This window comes from Microcebus murinus, chromosome 23 (assembly GCF_040939455.1).
Source record: "Microcebus murinus isolate Inina chromosome 23, M.murinus_Inina_mat1.0, whole genome shotgun sequence".
Classification (NCBI taxonomy): Eukaryota; Metazoa; Chordata; class Mammalia; order Primates; family Cheirogaleidae; genus Microcebus; species Microcebus murinus.
The window spans coordinates 16,240,115-16,262,923 of NC_134126.1; the positions used below are offsets into that span (position 1 = coordinate 16,240,115).

Here is a 22,809-nt window from a genome sequence, read left to right on the forward strand (position 1 = left end):
AATTCATCAAAGTCATGGTTTCCGCCAGGATGATGGTCAGCTGTGGCCATCAATATGAACAAAGAAGGGATAGTTTGACGAATGCAAACTTAAAATGTAGCATATGAAAAATTCTAGTTTCAGTACATTATGTAATGAACTGAAGTCTTTTACACCTTAATAAACATGTCAAAATACACATTAAACATTTTCTCTTTTATTGTGTATTTTAGAATATCAATTTTTCATTTAAAGTTCCTCAATATTTGGGAGAAGAGGGTGAAACACACGAGTTAGGGAATGGTAGAAATGTTACTTGCAAATAAAAGAAAATCTAAACAAAAGCAAAAACAACAATCAAAAGGGGGTAATGACGCAGATTCAGAGCTAAGTTTATCTCAGTCTACACTGTGTGACTTCTATTTCTTACTGCTACATTCAGAGTAGTAAGTAGACTTGTCGGAACATCTTTTTTTAATCCAAGCACATCTTAACAAAGCCTGTTTTCCTCTTTACTCTCAGTCCTTGTGTTCTAAGTCTAAAAAATAAACAAAATTAGGATTTGGATGCTGTTTAAAATAAAGATATAGTAACAAAAACAACTGTTCCATTCACTGTGCCTTACACAACGTGCAGGGTCTGTTTCTTTCCTAAACATAAAGGACAAAGATAATCCGACTAGCTCTCACACTGGAGAAACACAAACCTAGCTCTATGTTGCCATCATCTGGTCAACATGTATATTACACTTCCACTTCCACAAGATGATGCGTGTCTGGAATCTTGAACCACCCAGAGGAGGGATTCAAACTCACAAGACTCATTTTTCATATAAATAAGGGTTATTTTATGAAGGCACAATGTGTTATGTTTTTACTTTTTGGACCCTTCATTCTTTAAATGTAACTGAAACCAGAAACAGATTTCAGAGGTGGATAAGAAAATGTTTAATCAGTGTCTCAGTTTCAAATTCAGGGATACTTTGCTTAACGATTTTTACTTCTGCTGCGCCTGAAAATAGTTCAATATCACTTCCTGCCAATTGATTAATAGTTCAATTTCCATTTAATGAATTCTGAGCAAAATGTGTTTTAGCAGATACAAAAGGCCCAGACTGCTTAGATGAAAACCCGGGAGTTAGATCCACTTGGTTACTCACTGAGATGTACAGCTAGGGTAAGTCATCTAATATTTAAGGGGCTTCTTCTGAAAAGCAATGGGGCTCAACTAAGGACTTTTATGGAGAGGATGCCTCACTTAAAAAAAATCTTGCAACATGTACTACAAGATTCAGCACTGAATTTCATTGTTTTGTTTGATATTCTAATCGTTTCACAAGTACTAATCTTGTTTCTTCAACTAAAGTTTAAGTTACTTGATGGCAGGGATGACATCAGACTCCCCAGTCTGTGTACTTTTTATTGTATTACAGGACATGGACGTTTAATAAGTCAATATTTAATAACTTATTGTTGATTAATTTTTAGCAAGTCAAAATAACAATATGAAAATTTAAAAATATTTTATATTTACTAACAAATACTCATTAAGTACCATTAATACAGTAGTTACTGTGTTAACGACAGCAAAAATGTTCCAAATACGGGCAAAAGTCAGCTAGCACTATGTCCTTAAATGAGTCCACTGCTTTTCCGTATTGTGCGGTGGTTCCAGATTTATCAAGCACAATGGAATCTCTTCAGGACTGGTATCTAAAAGCATGCTAGGCTTTTATTATCTAATCCTAGTTTTGCTTTGTGGCATATGATTAGCTGCTATATTTGCGTCCATATAATAATAAATAACATTACACAAGATTCTACTCTAAAGTCAGTTTCTAAACCCACAAACCCATACCCCCAAAGTCTCTGTTACTTGTGTTGGGTTAAGTCATCCATCATTATCAAACTATTTCCACTGAGGTGATCTCAAAATTAATCCCATTTTTTCCTTTTTAATTTTCGTAGGAAATACCTAACTATTCCTGAGAACTTGAGGATGTGATTTTTTCCCCTTCAATTCTGCTCTTTATACAGATTTCACGACTCCAAGTTCACAACACTAGTTTTCTTGTTCTGATTCCTTTTTTTGCACTTAATAAAATTCTGCTGATTATTTTATTTGAAGGTGAGCCAATGAACGTGAAGATTATGTAAATTAGATAATACAGTCTAATATGTCTACCTGTTTATCTGCCTATATGCTAGAGTCCTGCTAAGGTGCTTAAGGAATTGGATTAAAGGCCATGGATTTCCTAGAAGATTATGTCGTAGGTAAATACTATCAATTTGATTTAGTGCCATATAAATAGGCTATAGATCTAAAACAACTCTCTTCTTTTAAATATTTGCAAAATAAAGCAGCCTTTGTAAATGTGGGCTAAAGAATTAAAGTTAGTTTTATTCAGAAGTCTCCCTTAGGACTATAGATGGAGGCCTATAGCCTGGGAGCAGCCCTTAGGGAGATCCCATCGGATCTCTACTCCAACACAGTATTTTGGCTCACAGTTTATATACAGGTGGTGAAGGTTCAGCACCTCAAACCCACATCTAAGCTTGGGTGCAAGAGTGCATCTGGTTATGATTTGCAGAAGCATAATCACTAAGCCCGTCAGACATTTTCTTATGTCTGTGGGGGGGGGGAGTTAGTGATTAGGAAAAGGCAAGGAGTAGGGTCATTTAGATAAGACATGTGAGGGGCTGTGTACTTTATCCTGTTATGTCTTCAAAGCATCTTTCCAGAGAGCTTTATGTCATCACAGAATCGGGAGCTTTGTGACATTCTGCTGGCAAGCAGAAATGAGCAAACATGGCTTCTTACGTTTGCTACTTTTGTCTCACATAAGCAAATGTTCTCCTGTGAGGAGGAGGTTAATATACATTATAATTTTTAATTTATGCTGGGTGAGAGAGGAAAACAGCTAACTCCGTTTATGTTGTCTGCTTACTGAAGTGAAAACAAGCAACACTACTTGCTATATATATATATATATATATATATATATGTATGTATATATGTTTTTTTGAGACACGGTCTTGCTTTGTCACCCAGACCAGAGTGCAGTGGTGCTATCATAGCTTTCTGCAACCTCATACTCCTGGGTTTAAATGATCCTCCTGGCTCAGCCTCCTGAGTAGCTAGGACTACAGACATGCACCACCATGCCAGGCTAATTTTAAAAGTTTTTTTGTAGAGACAGGGGCTCACTATGTTGTCCAGACTGGTCTCAAACACCTGGCCCCAACTGCTTGCTATTTTTATACTGTTCTGCTTTTGCCCATGCTACTCCTGCCTGGTATGCCTTTCTCTGTATCTATCACTTGAAACACTTTATTGCCCAAATTCATTTACTATCTGCATACCCTTGAACAATAACTGTGTCTTTTGTACATTCGCTCATTTATTTATTCAATAAACATTTAGCCGTGTGCCAGCTCTGGAGAATACAGCAGTAATAAAAACAGACAAAAAATCCCTACCCTCATGGAATTTATATAGACTAGATGTAATAAATGAATAAAATATATTGTATGTTGGATGGCAACACATGCTAAACAAGTATTAATAGCATAGAGAGTGTTGGCGGGAGTGTGGTTGTAATTTTTAATAGGGTAGTCAAGGAAGTTTTGAGTAATGTGACATTTGAGCAAAGAATGTCAGGGCAGAAGCAAGAAAGAAGCAAGGGCAAACTATGTGGATATCTGGGGGTAGAATGTTCCAGAAAGGGGAAATGGCAAGTGCAAAGGCACTAAAATGGGAGAATGTTGGATTATGTTTGAGTTGTGAAGAGCCACAAGGAGGCCCATAAGGCTGGAGTGGAGTGAGAGAGGGGGAGAATAATTTTGTTCATCATCTCGGTTTCCTTAGGGCCTAGCACTGTGTCTGAGACATAGTAAGAATTAACATTTCTGATGAATCAATCAATATTTTGGTGGTAATGTAAGAAATGTCAACATTTCACAAAACTGGAATTATACTAAATCCAGTCCAGTTACTTTTGTAACAGTGAAAATATTTTGGTTGCCCTGACGTTGGTTGTGCCATTTAAATAGATAGGACTTTTTTAAATCCAGATTTTTAGATCAGTTCAGGATATCATGTTGGAAGTATTTCACAACAACATTCACATCTTTTTTTCTTTGCACTTCTGTTAAAATACTTAGAATTGTACATTATTGTGAATATAAACACTGGAAAATTCCAACAAACATTGTTGAGTAGTATTCTAATAACATAACATTCAGACCTCCCAGCAAAGGGTAACAGCGCTATTGAGAATCACATAAAGAAGTTGCCTTTTTAAGGACTTATTTTGCTTCTAAAACTTATTTTTTAGAACAACACTCAAAGAATTTTATTATTCATATTACCTCATCAATATTCATTTCACTTGTAAGAACGACTCACTGATAGCAGAAGATGGAGCCGTGCACACCACTTGCAACATGGCAACTGTCACAAGTCAGAATGATTAGATCTCCACCATTTCTCTCCCGCCTGCTCCTTTCTCTGGTCCACTTTAGACCCCTCACGTTAGCATTTCCTGCCACTGCTTGCCATTTGTCAGTGGATTTGTTTGAATCAGTATTCTCTCCATGTTGATTGTTAAGCTTTAATTCTAGCAGAAGAATTACAATACCTTCTTCTGACTTCCTTAATTTCTTGGCTGATTTTCCTTGGGATTCAGAAGAGCATACAGAGTTGAGTGTTGAACAACTCGGAGGTTAAAGGCACCAATCCCCAGGCAGTTGAAAATTTACATATAACTTTTGACTTAACTACTAATAGTCTACTGTTGACTGCAAGCTTTACCAATAACATAAACAGTCAATAAACACATATTTTATACATGATATGTATTGTATACTGTCTTTTTGCAATAATCTAGAGAAATGAAAATGTTATTAAGAAAATCATAAGGAAGAGCAAATCCAGTTACAGTATTGCATTGTAGTTATCGATACTGTGTGTTTACAAGACAAACTGTCTGAAATGGTGGGCAACAGCAGCTGCAGACCTCCCTCCACGGTACCTATCAAGCAATTCAATGCCATGACTTCTCTGTTTCTTGGGAGCACTTCCAGCATCACTGGTGGCACTTCATATGGACCCCATGGTGTTATTCAAGTTTTATGGTATTGCACTAAACATGATGAACAATATGTGAGAACCTTGAGAGATCACTTTTTAGTGCAAATTTACCAAAGAGATGAACTGCTGATGTGGAGACGATCAGTCGTTTTAAGCTGGTACTTGCAAGACTTGAGTTCGCTGCAATAGTGACAGGACGTGACTACAAAATTACTACAGAAGTACAATATATACTACAGTTATTTTATGCAGTTATGAATTAATAGTGCATCTTTACGTTTGTTTACATTTTCTCAACTGCAAACTGCCGAATGTATTGTCTGTGTTTGTGTAAGTTGTGATAAATTTTAACGTTTTATAATAAATTTGTATATACTTTATGGTAGGAAATGATAAAGTAGACTACTTTTTCTATATATACTTTATGTATTCATGACATACCTAACATTTTCTTAATTTTTTCACTATTTCTAGGCCATGTGGTTTGTCCGTGATTTTTTTCAAGCTGTCACAAGTCTCCAAAATTTTTTCCAATATATTTATTGAGAAAAAAAAATCTACAGATAAGTGGACCCAAATAATTCCAACCCATGTTGTTCAAGGGACAACTGTACTGTCTTTCCCAAGAAATTCCTGAATGGAAACACTAATTATAAAGGATCTATCCTCTCAATATCACCAGATCCTGATACCATGTTTCCCCGAAAATAAGGCACGGTCTTATATTTATTTTTCCTTAAGAAGACACCCTAGGGCTTATTTTCAGGGGATGTGTCATTTTCCCCTCAAAGCCTCAGCTTGCAGCACACACAGGATGGCCAGGTCCTGACAGGAGGAGCCGACCTTTTTGGTGGGGCTGCCCACACCTTTCTGGTCACCTCTGGGATAGTAGTTGTCACGATGGGGCAGATGAGAAGGGCTGCTTGTCTTCTTTGCTGCTCCAAGACTAAACGCATGGGTTGTGCAGATGCACTGCGTAGCCGCGCCCATCACTAGGTCTTATTTTCGGGGTAGGGCTTCTATTGCGCAAATGTTTAGAAATCCTGCTAGGGCTTATTTTATGGCTAGGTCTTATTTTTGGGGAAACACAGTAGCTTTGAGATTTTAATAAAATCTTCAAGAAAGAAAACATTCTCAAGTCAATGCCCTTCAGCCAGAGACCTCCAAGAACACACCTGTAGTTAATCAAATTGGAGTTCTTACTGGTTTCAGTGAGGAAGAACACATACCTTGGAGAACCATGGGCTGTCTTGGTAACAAGGTGTTAAAAAAGACCCTACTGTGGCATCTGGGCTTTTTTTTGAGACAGAGTCTTACTCTGTTGCCCGGGCTAGAGTGCCGTGGCGTAAGCCTAGCTTACAGCAACCTCAATCTCCTGAGCAAAAGCGACCCTCCTGCCTCAGCTTCCTGAGTAGCTGGGACTACAGGCATGTGTCACCATGCCCAGCTATGTTTTCTATATAATTTTAATTGTCCAGCTAATTTCTTTCTATTTTTAGTAGAGATGGGGGTCTTGCTGTTGCTCAGGCTGGTCTCGAACTCCTGAGCTCAAAGCAATCCTTCCGCCTCCCAGAATGCTAGGATTACAGGCGTGAGCCACCGCACCCAGTCGGTATTTGGGCTTTGACTGGTGATGTGAAGGACAGCCTAAGGAAGCTGGAATATGGTCTAGATTGGACACAGTGAGAAAGCTGGGACAATTCTCTGACTGGGTATCTCCATCTTATCCGCAGAAGAAACTAACATGAGAATAAAGCTGTAATTGGTAAAGAAGCAGCAGTCACTCATTTGGGCTAAGAAAAAGGGTGTTGGTATTTTGTAGTTGGCAAAGTGACCTTGTTTTTGTCTGTGCTTAGACATACTTAATGAAGTGCTTTGCTTTGTCTCATTTTATCATGGTTTCAGAGTCACCTTGTCTGAGATTGGTATTTGTGAGATTATTTCTATCTAAAAGGAGAATAACATGGCCTAGCAGTGAATGCCAGGCCAGCTTCTAAATGTTAGGGGCTTTTTTTTTTTTCTTTCTCACAGGTTATTTTTAAATTTTTCATTCAAATACAATGTATATACAGAAAAGGACATAATTTGAAGTGAATTTTCACAATATGAACACACCTGTAAACCAGCGTTCAGTTTAAGAAACATTACCAACATCCAGAAGTCACCATTAGGCCCCCTTCAGGTCACTAACTCCAAAACTACTCACTATACTGACTTCTAACACCACAGAATAGTTTTACCTGATTTTGAACTTTTTTCAGAAAAAATAAAAAATTATGGAAGCATACAGTTTGTACTTTTTTGGGTACAGGCTTCCTGGGCTCAATATGTTTATGAGATTCATTCATTTTTATCTGTGTCATTAAATTATTTCATTGTCACTGCTGAATAGTATTTCATCATGCAAACACACCACAGTTTATCCATTCTATGTTCATGGATATTCTTAAGTTTCCAGTTTAGGGTAATCAGGAATAGTGATGTTATAAATGTTCTTGTACATGCTTTTTGGTGAATGTCACTTATGCATTTCTGCTGGGTGGGAGTAGAATTGCTGTATATTTATGTTCAGCTTTAGTAGATAGTGCTAAACATTTTTCCACAGTGGTTGTACCAGTTTACACTCACACCAGCAGTGTAAAAGAATTCTGCTTGCTCTGTTTCCCATGTTATTTAAACTCTTCCAGTATACAAAAAAAGATGAAGAGTTCTAAACGCATTCTATTAATACAAGGATTCTATTACCTTGATACAAAATTGAGAAAGTATAGGTCAAAGCTATCTTTAAATAGAGATGTAAAAATACTAAAGAAAATATTAGTCAACTGAACCTTCAAATACAAAAAAAAAAGCAGGGCCAGATTAGTTTATTCTAGGAACAGAAATATTGTTTAAAACTAGTAAGTCTATTAATATAGTACATTAAAATTCATATTAATTTGTCAATATTAATATAATTCTTTAAATTCATATTAATATGTTTGTTAATATAATTAACTAAAATTATAGTCAACTAAAGTTAACTATAATTAACTAAAATAGAAACTCTAGTAATAATTCCTTTCAAAGACTAAAGGAGAAAAACAATCTCCAGAGCTGCTAAAAAAGCAGTTAATAATATTCAATTCTCATTTCTAATAAAAATGCAAGAAACAGAGAGATAAAAAAGTACAAGCATCTCCCCTTCAATCTATACTACTTTTCAGGTTCGTCATCTCTTGTTACCCCACATGCAGGCGAATCTTTGACTTACAACTGACTTTTTCCTTGCTCCTCCATTTATTAGTTGTGCAGCCTTGGGCAAATTACTTAACTACTCTGTGATTTTCTATGTGTAAAATAAGAGTACCTACCTTATGTAGCACAGATTAGGTCTCTTAAACAGTAAGTAACTCAATAAGTTATTATTATCATCTTTAAATTGCAAGAATTTGGCCATTAGACATCCCATGACTGGATTGTGAGTACTTTGATAGCAGGGATTAACAGTGGAACCCTCTGGATACTTGAATATTTGTTGATTCCTAATCCAGGTTTTCTCACCTCCCTACCTTTTCTCATTATTTCCTTATCCTCTCCACCTGTGAGCCTAACCCCAAATGGTAAATAACCATTCTTAACACTTTGTACCATTCTTATGGTGCTTATTTCATTGTTTTGAATACATGAATATATAGCTTTTTTTTTTTTTTTTACAACATTTAGGACATAATAACCACTGAATCAATATTAACTATTAGACTATTATAGCTTTTTTTTAAAAAAATAATTTTGTAAGTTCCTTTAGGGCAGGACTATGCCGTAATTTTTTGTTTCATTTTAAAGTCTCCAAAGCACAGTGGCAAAGGTAGAATTCCGAGTAAGAACTGTGCTAAGGAGCTCACTCCCACTCCCTAAAGCCTATTCCTTTCAAAGCCTATTCTCAGAGTCCTGAGAGAGAGAGGTTCCGCAGGTGTGGAAAGCGAAACACTAAGCAATCACACAGTAGGGCGGTGAAAGCCCCATCTCCCAGTTTTTCATCCATTGAAGACAGTGCCAACCCCTGAAGCAATAGATACACGCATATGCCTCTTTGGGGGCGCCTGGAGCACACAACCTAGGGTCCGCGGGAGCTGGCGGAACCTTCATCCTCAGCTCCACGTTTCCCGCGACTCCGCTCATATAGCTACACTGCCAAATAGATGGTCGCTTTCCCCTACCCCCGCTGGCCTATCCCGACAACGGGTTCCGGAGTACTGAACTACTAATGGCAACGAAGCGATTAACAGGCACCCTAACAACTGAGGGCAGTTTCTCCAAGCAGCTTCCCCTCAGCGAGACCGCACAAGTTCCCTGTAGGGGAGGGCGTCCGAGGTAGGACGACCCAGACCTCCGCTACCGGCGCTGAGAGGCCCAACCAAGTGGCGCGCCGCAGACGCGCACGCCGCCCGCGCGCACGGCGCCCCGCCCCGCCGGCCTCTCGCCAGCCGCGCGCCGTGCCTCTCCGCTCTTACTCCCTGACGTGCTTCCTCTGGGACCGCCGCGCCGTTGGAGGGTCCCCGGGCGACCCCGAGGGCAGTGTTAGGCAGAGGGAAGCCTGAGGAGACCCGGTGAACTGGACACAGCAGCAGAGGGTAGTGGAGCCTGCCCTGCACGCTCGGGGAGTAGAAGTGGGCGGGAGGCAGAGTAACGTGAGGGAGCGTGGAGTGAGCGAGCTCGGGTCCCACTTGAGCTCGGGCTCAGGACCCGGACAGGTCGGCCAGGGCCCCAAGCCGGCGTTACACCCGGTATAAGGAGGACAGACCTGACGTAGAGGGACTGACCAAGCAAGGAGACATGGCCTCACCATTCCTGCCTGCGGTGGCCACCACAGGAGACAGCGGCGGGGAGCTGAGCTCGGAGGATGACTCCTGTGAAGTGGAATCCCCCCATAGCCTTGAGACCGAGGAGTCCAGGCGCCTGACAGAGCTGTTTGAGAAAGCTGCCGCGCACCTCCAGGGCCTGATTCAGGTGGCCAGCCGAGAGCAGCTCTTGTACCTGTATGCCAGGTACAAACAGGTAAAGTGGCAGGGAAGGGGTGGATGCAGGAGAAAGACATCCGACCTCCAAAGCCTGATAGCAAACATGTATGGTTAATGGCTAGGTGTAATGACGTTTGTGTATGTGTGTTTTGGTTGTTTTGTATTTGGATCATCTGCTTGGGATTTAGCATCATTCTGGACGCGGAAAAGATCCGTCTGCTATCTTAGAAGTGATAGTTATTTAGCTGGACACTGAATGACAGTTTTTCTGTGTCTTTTCCGACATACTCAATGCACTTCACTGGCCTTCAAACCTTTACAAAATGAGGATAAGATTTATCATTCATTTACTCTTACCAAAGGGCCATTACGGAAGTAAATATGGTAATGTTAATACAAATATTTTTAGATCCAAGAGAATAATATGATTGTAATAAATAAATGATGCAATAAAAAAATACAGTATTACTTTTATTATTACGATTTTTTTTAAAACCCTAAATATCTTCGATTATGGTGTGGTCGAATATATTCCTGTCGGTTCAATACAATCTTAACAATTTTAGAGCTACTAAACACCAGATGAAATAATCCTTTTCTTTTACAGAAAAGGAAACTGAAGCCCAAAGAGTAGGTAACTTGCTTAAGATCATAAAGATACATCAGTCAGAACTGGATTGTAGCTCCTGGCTCTAAGGCTCTGAACTTTACTTGGAAATAGAGAAACGTGTGAGTTAATTCATTTAGGGTGTTTATCATTCAAAGACTCATTGGTTAGGTTCTAGAAGGAAAAATAATTGCTTTATCGTTTTATGCACATACTTGTTCAGCATCTTTTGTGTGCAACACACCTGGGTGTTGTGCCTACAGAGAATGCAAAGAAGTAAGATCATCTTGACATTTAACACTTAAGAGGCTTACAGAGTACTTGAGGAGTCTGGATTTAAACATGTGAAAAATCACTGACAGGAATAACAGTTCAGGAAAATTCCAGATCTTTGGAATACTGGAGGAAATGGAGTTCTGGATAATAGCCTATTTTATTTTATTAAATTTTAAATCTTCTTTTCCCTCTTGGTATGGTTACCTATTTCCCCTTGTATTCTTTAAAAAAAGTAATTGTGGAGGGAGGGTCCTCCAGTATTCTTTAACTAAATATTCTGAATATAGATGAACCTTCTTTTGAAAACTGATGATCATTGTTATGAACATTGGTTAATGTGACCTGAGAGGTTAGCTCAGGAACAAATGACCTGAGAGGTTAGTAGGAACAAACGGTATAAATTGTAGTTGAATGAAAATTGCCTCCAAATTAACTTTAGGATTCTCTTTCTTGCAAAAGTTCCGGATATCTATTTTCTCTTTGGTCACTTAGCCTGTCCTAATAGCATTAGTATGAAACTTTTGATTATTTAACAAGTATAATATTGAGCATTGTGCTAGGACCTGTAACATGTCCATGCTGATTCTCTAATTCTAATTTTCTCCAAACTCCCTAGAGAACATTGTTTTTCTTTCTTTATCGCTATTAGTGTTGTCATTATTAAATATCTGATTTCCAAGTTATCAGTGAACTGCAGTCACCTTTCAACTGGCAACCATTCTGTATCAGGTATATACACTTTATCCAGATAGTCTGAAGGAGGAGTGTCCCATATCCTTTCAAGAACTTGACATTCTTGAGATATTCTGTATCTGAAAATTCTTCATTATTAGAGAATAAGATTATGCTTGCTTAGATTTGACAGAGGGCCACCGTTTTCATCAGTTTCCTAAATGTTGTATTTGAACAGAATTCTGTTGAAAGAAGCATCTTTGATAGAATAGTAAAGTTGAAAGTCCAATATAATTTCTGCATGTTGGATTAAAATTTTTCATAAAATAATAACATCATGTATTTGTAATAGCACCCTATTTTTTAGGCTGAATGAGGTAAGGTTGTTGGCAGGAAAATAAAACTAAGGTGAGATATGAACTTATTTTCTTAGGCAGAGCTCTAAACTTACCTAGCATCATAGCTTTTTTGGTCTCAGATAAGTCTGTGACTTTAAAAATCATCTTTTAATGAAGTTTCAAAAAGATCAAACAAATTAACAGTTTTTTGGTCTCTCCGTGGGGTCCCTCTGCCTAAACTATTCCAGCAAATGGTAACTAATTGACACCTGTGAAAACTGTAGCGCAAGGACAATTTTGCATTCCTTTTGACTTCATTTTATAGGAGCCTTCAGCACAGAACAAGTGAGAATATTTAGCATGCCCTCTACTTTAACCTGGGCACACTTGATTCATTGGCATCTGTCATTGGCACCTTTTGTTGAAATAGTCTTTCAAGGGCACTGGATATGTCAGAGAGAACAGAATTTAGATGCTCTGTTAAAGTGGTACATTTTATACCTCTGCTTCATAGCTTACAATTCATTATCTCATGAATTGAAAACTGCTGTTCATGATGTCCTAAAATATTATTGTTTTAATCTCCCAATCTTATCTGAATCCAGACTGTTCTTTGAACTTGGGAATTATAAAAGCTTCTGTGTCAGTTAGGTTACAAGGTCAGCTGCTGAACCTTTGTTTTCATCTCACATAATGACCTGGTGATCCAGGGCTGGTAGGGTGGCTCTGCTTCATGAGATCATCCAGAAGCCTAAGCTTTTTCTGTCTTGCTCAGCCATCCCCTAAGGCAGCAGTTCTCAAACTGTGGTCCATGGATCCCTAAGGTTGAAATTATTTTTATAATAATGCTAAGACACTATTTACCTTTTTCCTATGCTGTTATGATGGATAAAACTGCTAATGCCTTAGCGTGAATCAAGGCAGTAGGAGCAAACTGTTAGTAGTCATGTTTTTTACCTCCATATACTCAGAGTAAAAATGAACTCCAGTTTCACCTAAAAATGTCTTTGATGAAATAGTAAAAATTTATTTTCATTAAATATTAGCCCTGAGACAAGTCTTTTAAATATTTTGTGATGAGATGGGAGGTACACACAAGGCACTTCTGCTGCATACTGAATTATGTTGGCTGCTTTGAGGAGAAGTACTTGTGTAATTTCTGAGTTGCAAACTGAACTTTCTCCTTTTTTCCACGGAACATCATTTTTACTTAACAGAACAATTTACAGATAACTATGCCTATTAAAATTTGGGAATTTGGCATAAAAATGTATGCTAACATGTAATGGGATTATTGTTATTTTTAAATGAATTAATACATATTTCTAAAATGTCTCAGTTTTAATTTCTTTTTTTTTTTTTTTTTTTTTTTTTTTTGAGACAGAGTCTCACTTTGTTGTCCAGGCTAGAGTGAGTGCCGTGGCGTCAGCCTAGCTCACAGCAACCTCAAACTCCTGGGCTCGAGCGATCCTACTGCCTCGGCCTCCCGAGTAGCTGGGACTACAGGCATGCGCCACCATGCCCGGCTAATTTTTTATATACATATCAGTTGGCCAATTAATTTCTTTCTATTTATAGTAGAGACGGGGTCTCGCTCTTGCTCAGGCTGGTTTTGAACTCCTGACCTTGAGCAATCCGCCCGCCTCGGCCTCCCAGAGAGCTAGGATTACAGGCGTGAGCCACCGCGCCCGGCCTCAGTTTTAATTTCTAAAGTGGTAAATATCAATACATACAACCCATATAAACAATACCTCTTTAGGGTCTTTAATTTCTAAGAGTGTAAAGGGATTATGAGACCAAAAAGTTTGAAAACTGCCGCCCTGAGTTTCTTTTTCGTGGTCTAAGGTGACTTACCATCACCACATACATGTTCTGGCCAGGGCAAAGCAAAAGAGGAGGACATGCCCCTTTTCTTTTTAAGGAAGTTTTTTTTAAATTACTTTTGCACACATTTAATCCCCAGAACCTAGGGAGAAGTTCTAAGGCCACACATAATGTTTAGCTGGATTACCATGTGTCCAGCTAGAGAATTCTATTATTGTAGGAGAAATGGAGAACAGAAATTGAGAACATAATACATTTATTTCTGCCACTGGCTAGCCTCTGGATAAAAAACAAAAATAATAATAACTGCTATTTTTATGATGTCTTATAGTTTGTATAGTTTATCTCATTTCATATTTCTAATAATCTAGTAGTTCATGTGATTTCAGATGCCAGACTGAAGCCCGGAGTCTAGTGTTTAATTCAGAATGATATGTAGTAAAGATAGATTGTACTTGGGAATCAAACAGCCCTAGATTTAAATCCTGACGACTAATTCTAGATTTACTAATGTGTAACTGAGACAACCCTCCTGAGCTTCTCTATCCTAATTTATAAAATGAGTTTGTAATGGCATACCTTGTGGGATTATTGTGTGGTTCATGTGAGATAACATAAGTGAAGTGTTTGGTACATGGTGGTTGCTCAAGAAGTGCAGCTCCTCTCTCTTACCCTTTCTTCCCTCCATCCCATCATAACAGGGCTGCCCCTATGTAAGTGTACATTTTAATGACAGCTAGAGGGCCATGTGATTAATTACTAAGCAAATTATAGAGGTGACAATTCCTGTGAATTCAGAGGTGGATGAGATCATTGTAGATTAAAAGTATTCTTAGAATCTGAATTTTGAATGGGACTGGAAGGAGGTGTAGCATTTTGAAAAGCTGAGTGAAGAAGAGAAGGCATTTCAGGTGAGTGGAATAACGAGCAAAACACCAAACTAAAAATCCCTAAGTCAGTAAGTATATCATTCTGGTTAGATAAAGGCATCAGTTAGATTTTAGCAAAATTCAAGTGTTTAAGAGTAACAGGAGGTAGTGGGAAGGTCCCTGAGAAGTAGATAGGTACTGTGGGTGAGTTAAAAACAGAGGCTCTGTTCTAGTAGAGGCTTTACATAAAACTTTCTAACACAAGGTAGAAAAAGTGAAAAGTACCTTCAGAAATATATAGAGTAAGTGCTATAAGAGTTCATAAGGAAGGGAGGTTACTTCTGGCAGTGGGAATCTGGCTGTATAATGAATCTGCACTTGTATGAATTTCATTTATGCTTATTCACAATGAAAATTATCACTCTATAGTTTAACTACAAATTTCATTTGAGGATTAAAAATAAGTATTCACCACAAATAAGAGAAGATTATTGTGGAAAAATAGAATTTATATTGTTCTTGAGAACCTTTGAAATTTTTTTTTGAATGGCTTTTGGTATCTAAATGTATGTTAATGAATTTGATAATTGGACACTTTTTTTTTTTTTTTTTTGAGACAGAGTCTCACTTGTTGCCCAGGCTAGAGTGAGTGCCGTGGCGTCAGCCTAGCTCACAGCAACCTCAAACTCCTGGGCTCAAGCAATCCTGCTGCCTCAGCCTCCCGAGTAGCTGGGACTACAGGCATGCGCCACCATGCCCGGCTAATTTTACATATATATATTAGTTGGCCAATTAATTTCTTTCTATTTATAGTAGAGACGGGGTCTTGCTCTTGCTCAGGCTGGTTTCGAACTCCTGACCTCGAGCAATCCGCCCGCCTCGGCCTCCCAGAGTGCTAGGATTACAGGCTTGAGCCACCGCGCCCGGCCCGGACACTTTTAAAATAGTATACTTTATCCTGGAATTTTGGAGAGATAAAATGCTAATAGAGTTATGAGACTCAGCATAAAGGAACAATCTTATGAATTCTGATCAACTGAACTTTAAAAAGCTTGTTGTTAATTGCATGTTTAAAAGTTAAATTATAAGTGGTAATAAAGATTACATAGTCTATATTGATAATTTGTCTGATGTATAATTAGTCTAATTTAGGAATGCAATTGTTTGTCACCCATATTATTTCTGTATTATGGTATTAGATAACAGTTGTTTTATGCAGTAAGCCAAAGCAGCTTTATGTAAAGTTTGATTTGTTTGGGTTTTTTTGTTTGCTTTTGCAAAGGATATTAAATTTTGTTATTCCATATAGATGTAAATGTTTGTAACATAGTTACAAAAATATACATAATGCATTTGAAAAGAGTTTCTCAGACATTTCTTTGAAAAATAAGTTTTGATTTTTTTGCCCCCTCATTTAGGTCAAAGTTGGAAATTGCAATACTCCTAAACCAAGCTTCTTTGATTTTGAAGGAAAGCAAAAATGGTAAGAAATTCTTAGAATCTTTAGTGAGGTGGTTGGGGATGGTTTGGGTGTTTAGGAGTTAGAAAGTACTGAGCTGATTAAAGAATTTTTTATATTAATCTCTCTCTGCTGTAGACTGTCCTAATGACAGGCAACTGGGAGAGGGATTAAAAGAATCTGCTTTAGCTAAGTCTCCTAAAGGATTCTCATGCCAGGATATTGGTGTATAAGTAGTTCACAACAGACATACATTCCTTACATGTTTATAGTAAGAGAGTAACCATAACAAGCTATTACTTGAGATTTTCCTTTCCTACCATATAGCCCCTAATGAGTCACTACTTCTCCCCTCTGGAGGGATCTTTAGAAGAAGGCCAGGAGGATGATAAGGGAGAAGAGCAGAATAAATCCCCATTTTTCACTCTTCTACTTCCCTGCTCCAATTTTATCTTCTTGTCTCTTGATATTCTTCTGTTCCTTGCCCCACCCACACCACAGTAAACAGTGCTTATAATAACCTCTTGAAAGAAGGGGTAAAAAAACCCCAAAACAAGATACTGAGTCTACCTCTGAATATGTAAAAAGATTATGCTCTCCCCCAATTTTTTTTTACTTATAATTCAGAGGCTTCGTGTTATCATTTATGAGGCCTTATGTTCTCTTACGTTGTCTAACTGAAAACAGAGAAATTGCATACAATAGGGAATCTTAGTTATAAAAGGGAAGACTTTGGAGCATCAGTCCTGGAATTAAAAGAAATGTAGAAGGGTAGAGTTTAAAATATGTGTATATATATATATATGGAATATGGCTGTGAAGAAGGGAAGTGCTTAAAAGATGGATTCTTTGGGAGGCCGAGGCAGGCGGATTGCTCAAGGTCAGGAGTTCGAAACCAGCCTGAGCGAGACCCTGTCTCTACCAAAAATAGAAAGAAATTAATTGACCAACTAAAAATATATATACAAAAAATTAGCCGGGCATGGTGGCGCATGCCTGTAGTCCCAGCTACTCGGGAGGCTGAGGCAGTAGGATCGCTGAGCCCCGGAGATTGAGGTTGCTGTGAGCCAGGCTGACGCCACGGCACTCACTCTAGCCTGGGCAACAAAGTGAGACTCTGTCTCAAAAAAAAAAAAAAAAAAAAAAAAAAGATGGATTCTGACTTTACATTCTAGAGCAATCCTACACAAAATTTGATCCCTGGATAAATTGCCTATCTGCCAATTGTAAGGAGATAGGGAGCTTGAACCTGGATGTAAATCACTTATGTCACTAACCACACTGTTTAGTTCAGCTGACTTATTTTGTGTGTAGGACCTTCTCAGTGAAGGAAGCAGTGCATTGATTTATATTCTGGCACAAGTTTTCTTGGTTGATGATAACAAACAGTTCTCTGACTGGCATCTCTGACTGTTCTAGAGAATGCCTGATGTAACTTTTACTGTGAGTTTTTTGTTTTAATTTATGAAATTTTATAACTTCATTTTTTCCCTGTGCTTTGCCTGTTTCTCCATTGTTTTTAGCAATTAAGACAAGTTTAGATTTTATAGCCACCATAATAATAATTCAGGCAAGAATCATCAATCAATGCATGCTAAAACATTAGATGAAAAACTATTGGGGGACAAATCTGGGTTATAGGCTGACCCATGGTTTACTTAACTAATTACAAAGGAGAAAACTGGCAGATACTACCTTTACCAAATCATCAGTCTTATTGATCATGGGACAAACCTATGGGAACAAACCCCAAATGTGGTGGGTTGTAAAGGACATGTCACCTACATATTGCTCTTGCTGAAATATTTAACCTGGTTTTAATCATTTTTGACAAGAACACTAAGTAGGTGAAGAAATAAAAAGACAAATCCAAATTGGCAGTTGGTTTGGACTCTTAAAAAAATGTCAATACCATGGAAGACAAAAAGGCTAAAGATATATGAAACTCAGTGCTATATGTGAATCTTGATTGGCTCCTGGTCTGGGAGAAGAAAGCCATAAAGAACATTATTGGGACAATCAGGGTTATCTGAATATGTGGTCGCCATATTATCTAATGGTATTGATGACAAATTTCCTGAGTTTATATAAGCTGATATATTTAGGGGTAGAGTGTTAAAATGTATACAAGTAACTCTCAAGAGATTGAATGAAAATAAATTTAGAAACCTTAGAAAGATGTTCATCATCAGAGCAAGAAGAGTGAAAAAACTGTGGAACTGAGTTCTGTTTTACAGTGGCTAAGGGACATAGAAACCCTGGTTGGAAGTAGAAGGAATTGATAGGGAAAAACTAATGAGGCCTATTGTGGCAGCCTGCAGAAAAAAAGAAAGGGGTGACCCAAAAGGGGACTCAGGACTGAAATTTTACTTTCAGTGTTTATACTATACCTTCTGATTCACTAGTATTCTTATTTTTGCCCTCACCATCCCTCACTTTTGAAGTCCCTGACCGAGGCCTCAGGATTGGCTATTGGTAACTTATAGATGAGGTAACAGCAGAAAGGGAAGGTGGATTTCTTGCATTTTGAAGTAAAAAGTTTGATACATTTTTCCAGGGAATATTGCTTTTTTGTGTGACGATTAGTTTCCATACAACTAAAATGCCAAAAGTACAGTTAATTCATAAGATGGGAACTACCTCTATTGGTCTGTAGACCTTACTTACATTCTCTACAGGGGTGAAAATTGGGTTTTGAGGAGTGATAAAATCTTAGATTATGCTTTGTAGTCTACCATGCTTTGTAGTCTTCTAAAATTCAACAGATGTGTGGTATATCTGTGTTATCAAAATTTTGTGGGGGGAGCAGATTAGGAAAAACAGTACCAAAACAGGCTACCTAGGAGTGATAAGGTCTGTATTGCTATAGACCAATGTAAATGCCAAAAGAGAGGGCTTCTCCTCTATGCATAGCTTATTATCTCCACATCTATACCTTTGAAATATATTTATACCCTTGAAGTGTATCTAAAAATTTTTTAATAATAAAAAGAAATATGCTGTTCGTCTTATTTACATAGTTAATGACATGTCATTTTGGATATTCTACACTGTAGGGAAGCATGGAAAGCACTCAGTGATTCAAGCCCCAGGCAAGCAATGCAGGAATATATTGCAGGAGTTAAAAATTTAGATCCAGGTTGGAATCCTCAGGTAAGACTTAATGATTGTAAATAATACTTTCTAAAAACTTATCTTTCTCTCAAATAAATGTTTAAAACTAATTTTAGGCTTAAGTAACATGCTTAAGGTTTTTCTTTCTTGAAATTTATAGTTATTGCCATATTTATTTAAGAATACTATTGCTTAAACATGAACATAACCAGCTACTGATGCTGAGAACTCTGAATTATAGAGAATTTTTAAAAGCATAGTAATGTCATTCATGTAAGAACTCAATTCATGTCAGAATTTGAAAGAGTTTAACTTGAGATCATCATTGTAATCCTGGGAAAAAGAAAGTTCTTGGATTTTTTTTTATGAGTACTTTCTGTACAAGTATGGAATGCTTGTTAATAAGGATAGAAAATGAGTAATATATATTTCTGCAATTATGTAGTTTATAATAGAGAAGATAAAACATATCAAAATATGTTTAATAGTATAAAACAATAATAATGCAAATGCAAGGGAATCCAGCAGCAGAAGAAATTACTTTGGACTTTGGGAGCAATGGATATTGTTCACTTAAATATACTCTGTTTTTCTCTTTTTTTTTTTTTTTTTTTTTTTTTTTTTTGAGACAGAGTCTCACTTTGTTGTCCAGGCTAGAGTGAGTGCCGTGGCGTCAGCCTAGCTCACAGCAACCTCAAACTCCTGGGCTCAAGCGATCCTCCTGCCTCAGCCTCCTGAGTAGCTGGGACTACAGGCATGCGCCACCATGCCCGGCTAATTTTTTTTTTATATATATCAGTTGGCCAATTAATTTCTTTCTATTTATAGTAGAGACGGGGTCTCGCTCTTGCTCAGGCTGGTTTTGAACTCCTGACCTTGAGCAATCCGCCCGCCTCGGCCTCCCAAGAGCTAGGATTACAGGCGTGAGCCACAGCGCCCGGCCTTACTCTGTTTTTCTCTTGCACTTATTGGAGAACATCTAGAAAGAAGTCAGTAAAGGTAGGGTTGCTATTTTATTTAAAAATATTTTTAAAAACATGGTTGACAGATATTTCAGTAGGATAAACGCTACATTGTATCATGTTAAAAATACAAACTGAATTTTTTTCCATCAAAATATTTAGGCCATACATTTTAGCAGTGAATGAATTCAACAATTTTCAATGTTTTTGTAATAATTAAATTATTTCATGAGTACGTAGTTGTTACTAGTATGAAGGAATTTTGTTCCATCAATCATGAAGTCTTAAAATCTCAGAGTGTTAGACACCTTAAAAGATTATATATTATGGCATATAAAAGTGTATCTTAATTAAGAGTACAAGGGAAGAGATAACCAACTTAGGATATCTTTAATGATATAATTGCCTTTTGGAAGTCATTGAAAAATTTCCTAATGTTTTTAATGTGCATGAATTTCATTTTTAGAAATCTTTCATTTTACTATTTTTATAAAACAACACACATGCACACAAGCATATATCATAAAGGTTGTAAGGGCTTAAAATCTGAAGTTCAATGGTCAAAACAAAACCATGTGCTCCCTGAGATGGACTCAGCCTGAATGAATGTGGCACAGTGTTTGAAAATGAAACAAAACTTGAATGTGAATGCCTTTAGGCAGAGTACTTTTCAGGTCTGGTCACTGTGGTCTCATTCATCCCTATTGATTTATGCCTATTGGATTTTATGCCTATTGGATTTTGCAGATGGCTGGCCTATGAAGGCATTTATAGGAGTTTATAAATTCTGATAAATGACAGAATTTATGGCCGGGCGTGGTGGCTCACGCCTGTAATCCTAGCACTCTGGGAGGATGAGGCGGGTGGATCATTTGAGCTCAGGAGTTTGAGACCAGCCCAAGCAAGAGTGAGACCCTGTCTCTACTAAAAATAGAAAGGAATTAGCTGGACAACTAAAAATATATAGAAAAAATTAGCCAGGACTAATGCCTGTAGTCCCAGCTACTCAGGAGGCTGAGGCAAAAGGATTGCTTGAGCCCAGGAGTTTGAGGTTGCCGTGAGCTAGGTTGATGCCACGGCACTCTAGCCCAGGCAACAAAGTAAGACTCTGTCTCAAAAAAAAACCAAAAAAAAACAAAAAACAAAACAGAATTTATGATTTCTTACCTTCAATACCTTATTACTCAGTAAAAATTCATTAACTGTGACTCTTAAAAATACTTGCAGATTCCACATAGTTAGGTACTTCTTCCTTATGGAAATCCAAGCAGGTGTTTTAAAGACACTTTTTAAAAATATATAAATCTCCCACCTTCTCTCTAGTACACTTGACTAGTCTAAAAAAAAAAAAATCTAAATCTCATCTATTGAACGTACACTTGAATAAAGTAAGTAGAATCAAAAGCACTCTCATATTCTTTAATGAATTATATAACACATTAATAATCTTAAAAATATTAATATTCAATAATACATTAAAATAATATGTTATTCTAGAAACATTTTAACATTGGAATCTAATTGTAAAAAGGAATTTTGTGTTTTATTTACATTTTAGTTTTTAAACACTCTGAGCTGGTCCCCTTTGACTCATAGCTTTTTTTTTTCTTTGGTTTTAGATTGGTAAGAGGCAGATCATAACCTCAATCTCAGAAGAGATTTGGCATTCAGTTCATTGTCTTTTAGGTTAAAGAATATTTTTCTTTTGATATTTGTTTCTAAAAAAATAAAATAAGAGCGACACTCATGTTCTGAATGCCAAGCTCTTTGCATGTGTTGTCCTTTGATATCTTCACAAAAATGTTAAGAGTTAGAAACTATTATTATCTGCATTTTTAAAATGAGGACATTCAGGCACAGAGAGGTTTAGTAACTTGCCTAAAATTAGCCATCTAATAAATGATGGCACTGTGATTTTGACCTAAGTTTATATGGGTCCAGAGCTCTTTTCTTAACTACTCTGCTATCTGTTCTAGAGCTGACATTTGAAATATAGCTATAGCATATAAACTTATGTATATGTAATTTTTTACTTCAAAAAATTCAAGTAAAGGTAGTTACTATTTTTGACAAAGCTACATGGTATTGTGAAGTATAAAATGAACAATGCTTTAAAATGCAGCACTTTGACTATGTTTTCTTTTATGTTTCATCTTATCTCAAGAGTGTGATGTTCAGTGTCTAATATAATCAAGGCAATTCTTTTGCCTTTATTTAGTTTTTGGGGGGATCGGATAAGTTTTTATTTTGATATAATTTTTAAAAAGGTTTAAGAATAGAACAAGGAACTTCTCTATGGCCTTTATCTAGATTCACCAATTGTTATATTTGTTTTATTATTCTCTTTCTTTCTCTACACACACATGTATATAACACACATATGAATAAATTTTTCTAAACTATTTGAAATAAGTTGGACACATCATGTCCCTTTATCACTAAATACTTCAGTGTTTATTTCTTAAGAACAAGAACCTTCTCTTACACAGTTGTCCCCCTACCCCCAGGCCTTTGGGGATATGTTCCAAGACCCTCAATGGATACCTGAAACTGTGGATAGTACTCAACCTGATTGCTGTCAATTGGAAAACATTTCTGTTGCTGTCTTCCACCCACAA

The 22,809-nt window shown here is 37.3% G+C and overlaps 1 protein-coding gene across 2 annotated transcripts in view; it reads left to right on the top strand.

The window, feature by feature from the left end:
• Positions 1 to 9,510: 9,510 nt before the first annotated feature.
• Positions 9,511 to 22,809, top strand: part of ACBD6 (acyl-CoA binding domain containing 6) — a 148,849-nt gene continuing 135,550 nt past the window's right edge. Inside the window, exons 1-3 of one of the 2 annotated variants that reach the window (XM_075997043.1) lie at positions 9,511 to 10,107; positions 16,075 to 16,139; positions 19,172 to 19,268. In XM_075997043.1, coding sequence (XP_075853158.1) covers positions 9,886 to 10,107; positions 16,075 to 16,139; positions 19,172 to 19,268 — 384 coding nt within the window. In that variant the 5' untranslated portion in view covers positions 9,511 to 9,885. The remainder of the gene's footprint in view (positions 10,108 to 16,074; positions 16,140 to 19,171; positions 19,269 to 22,809) is intronic. The other variant, XM_012791616.2, reaches the window with a different exon arrangement.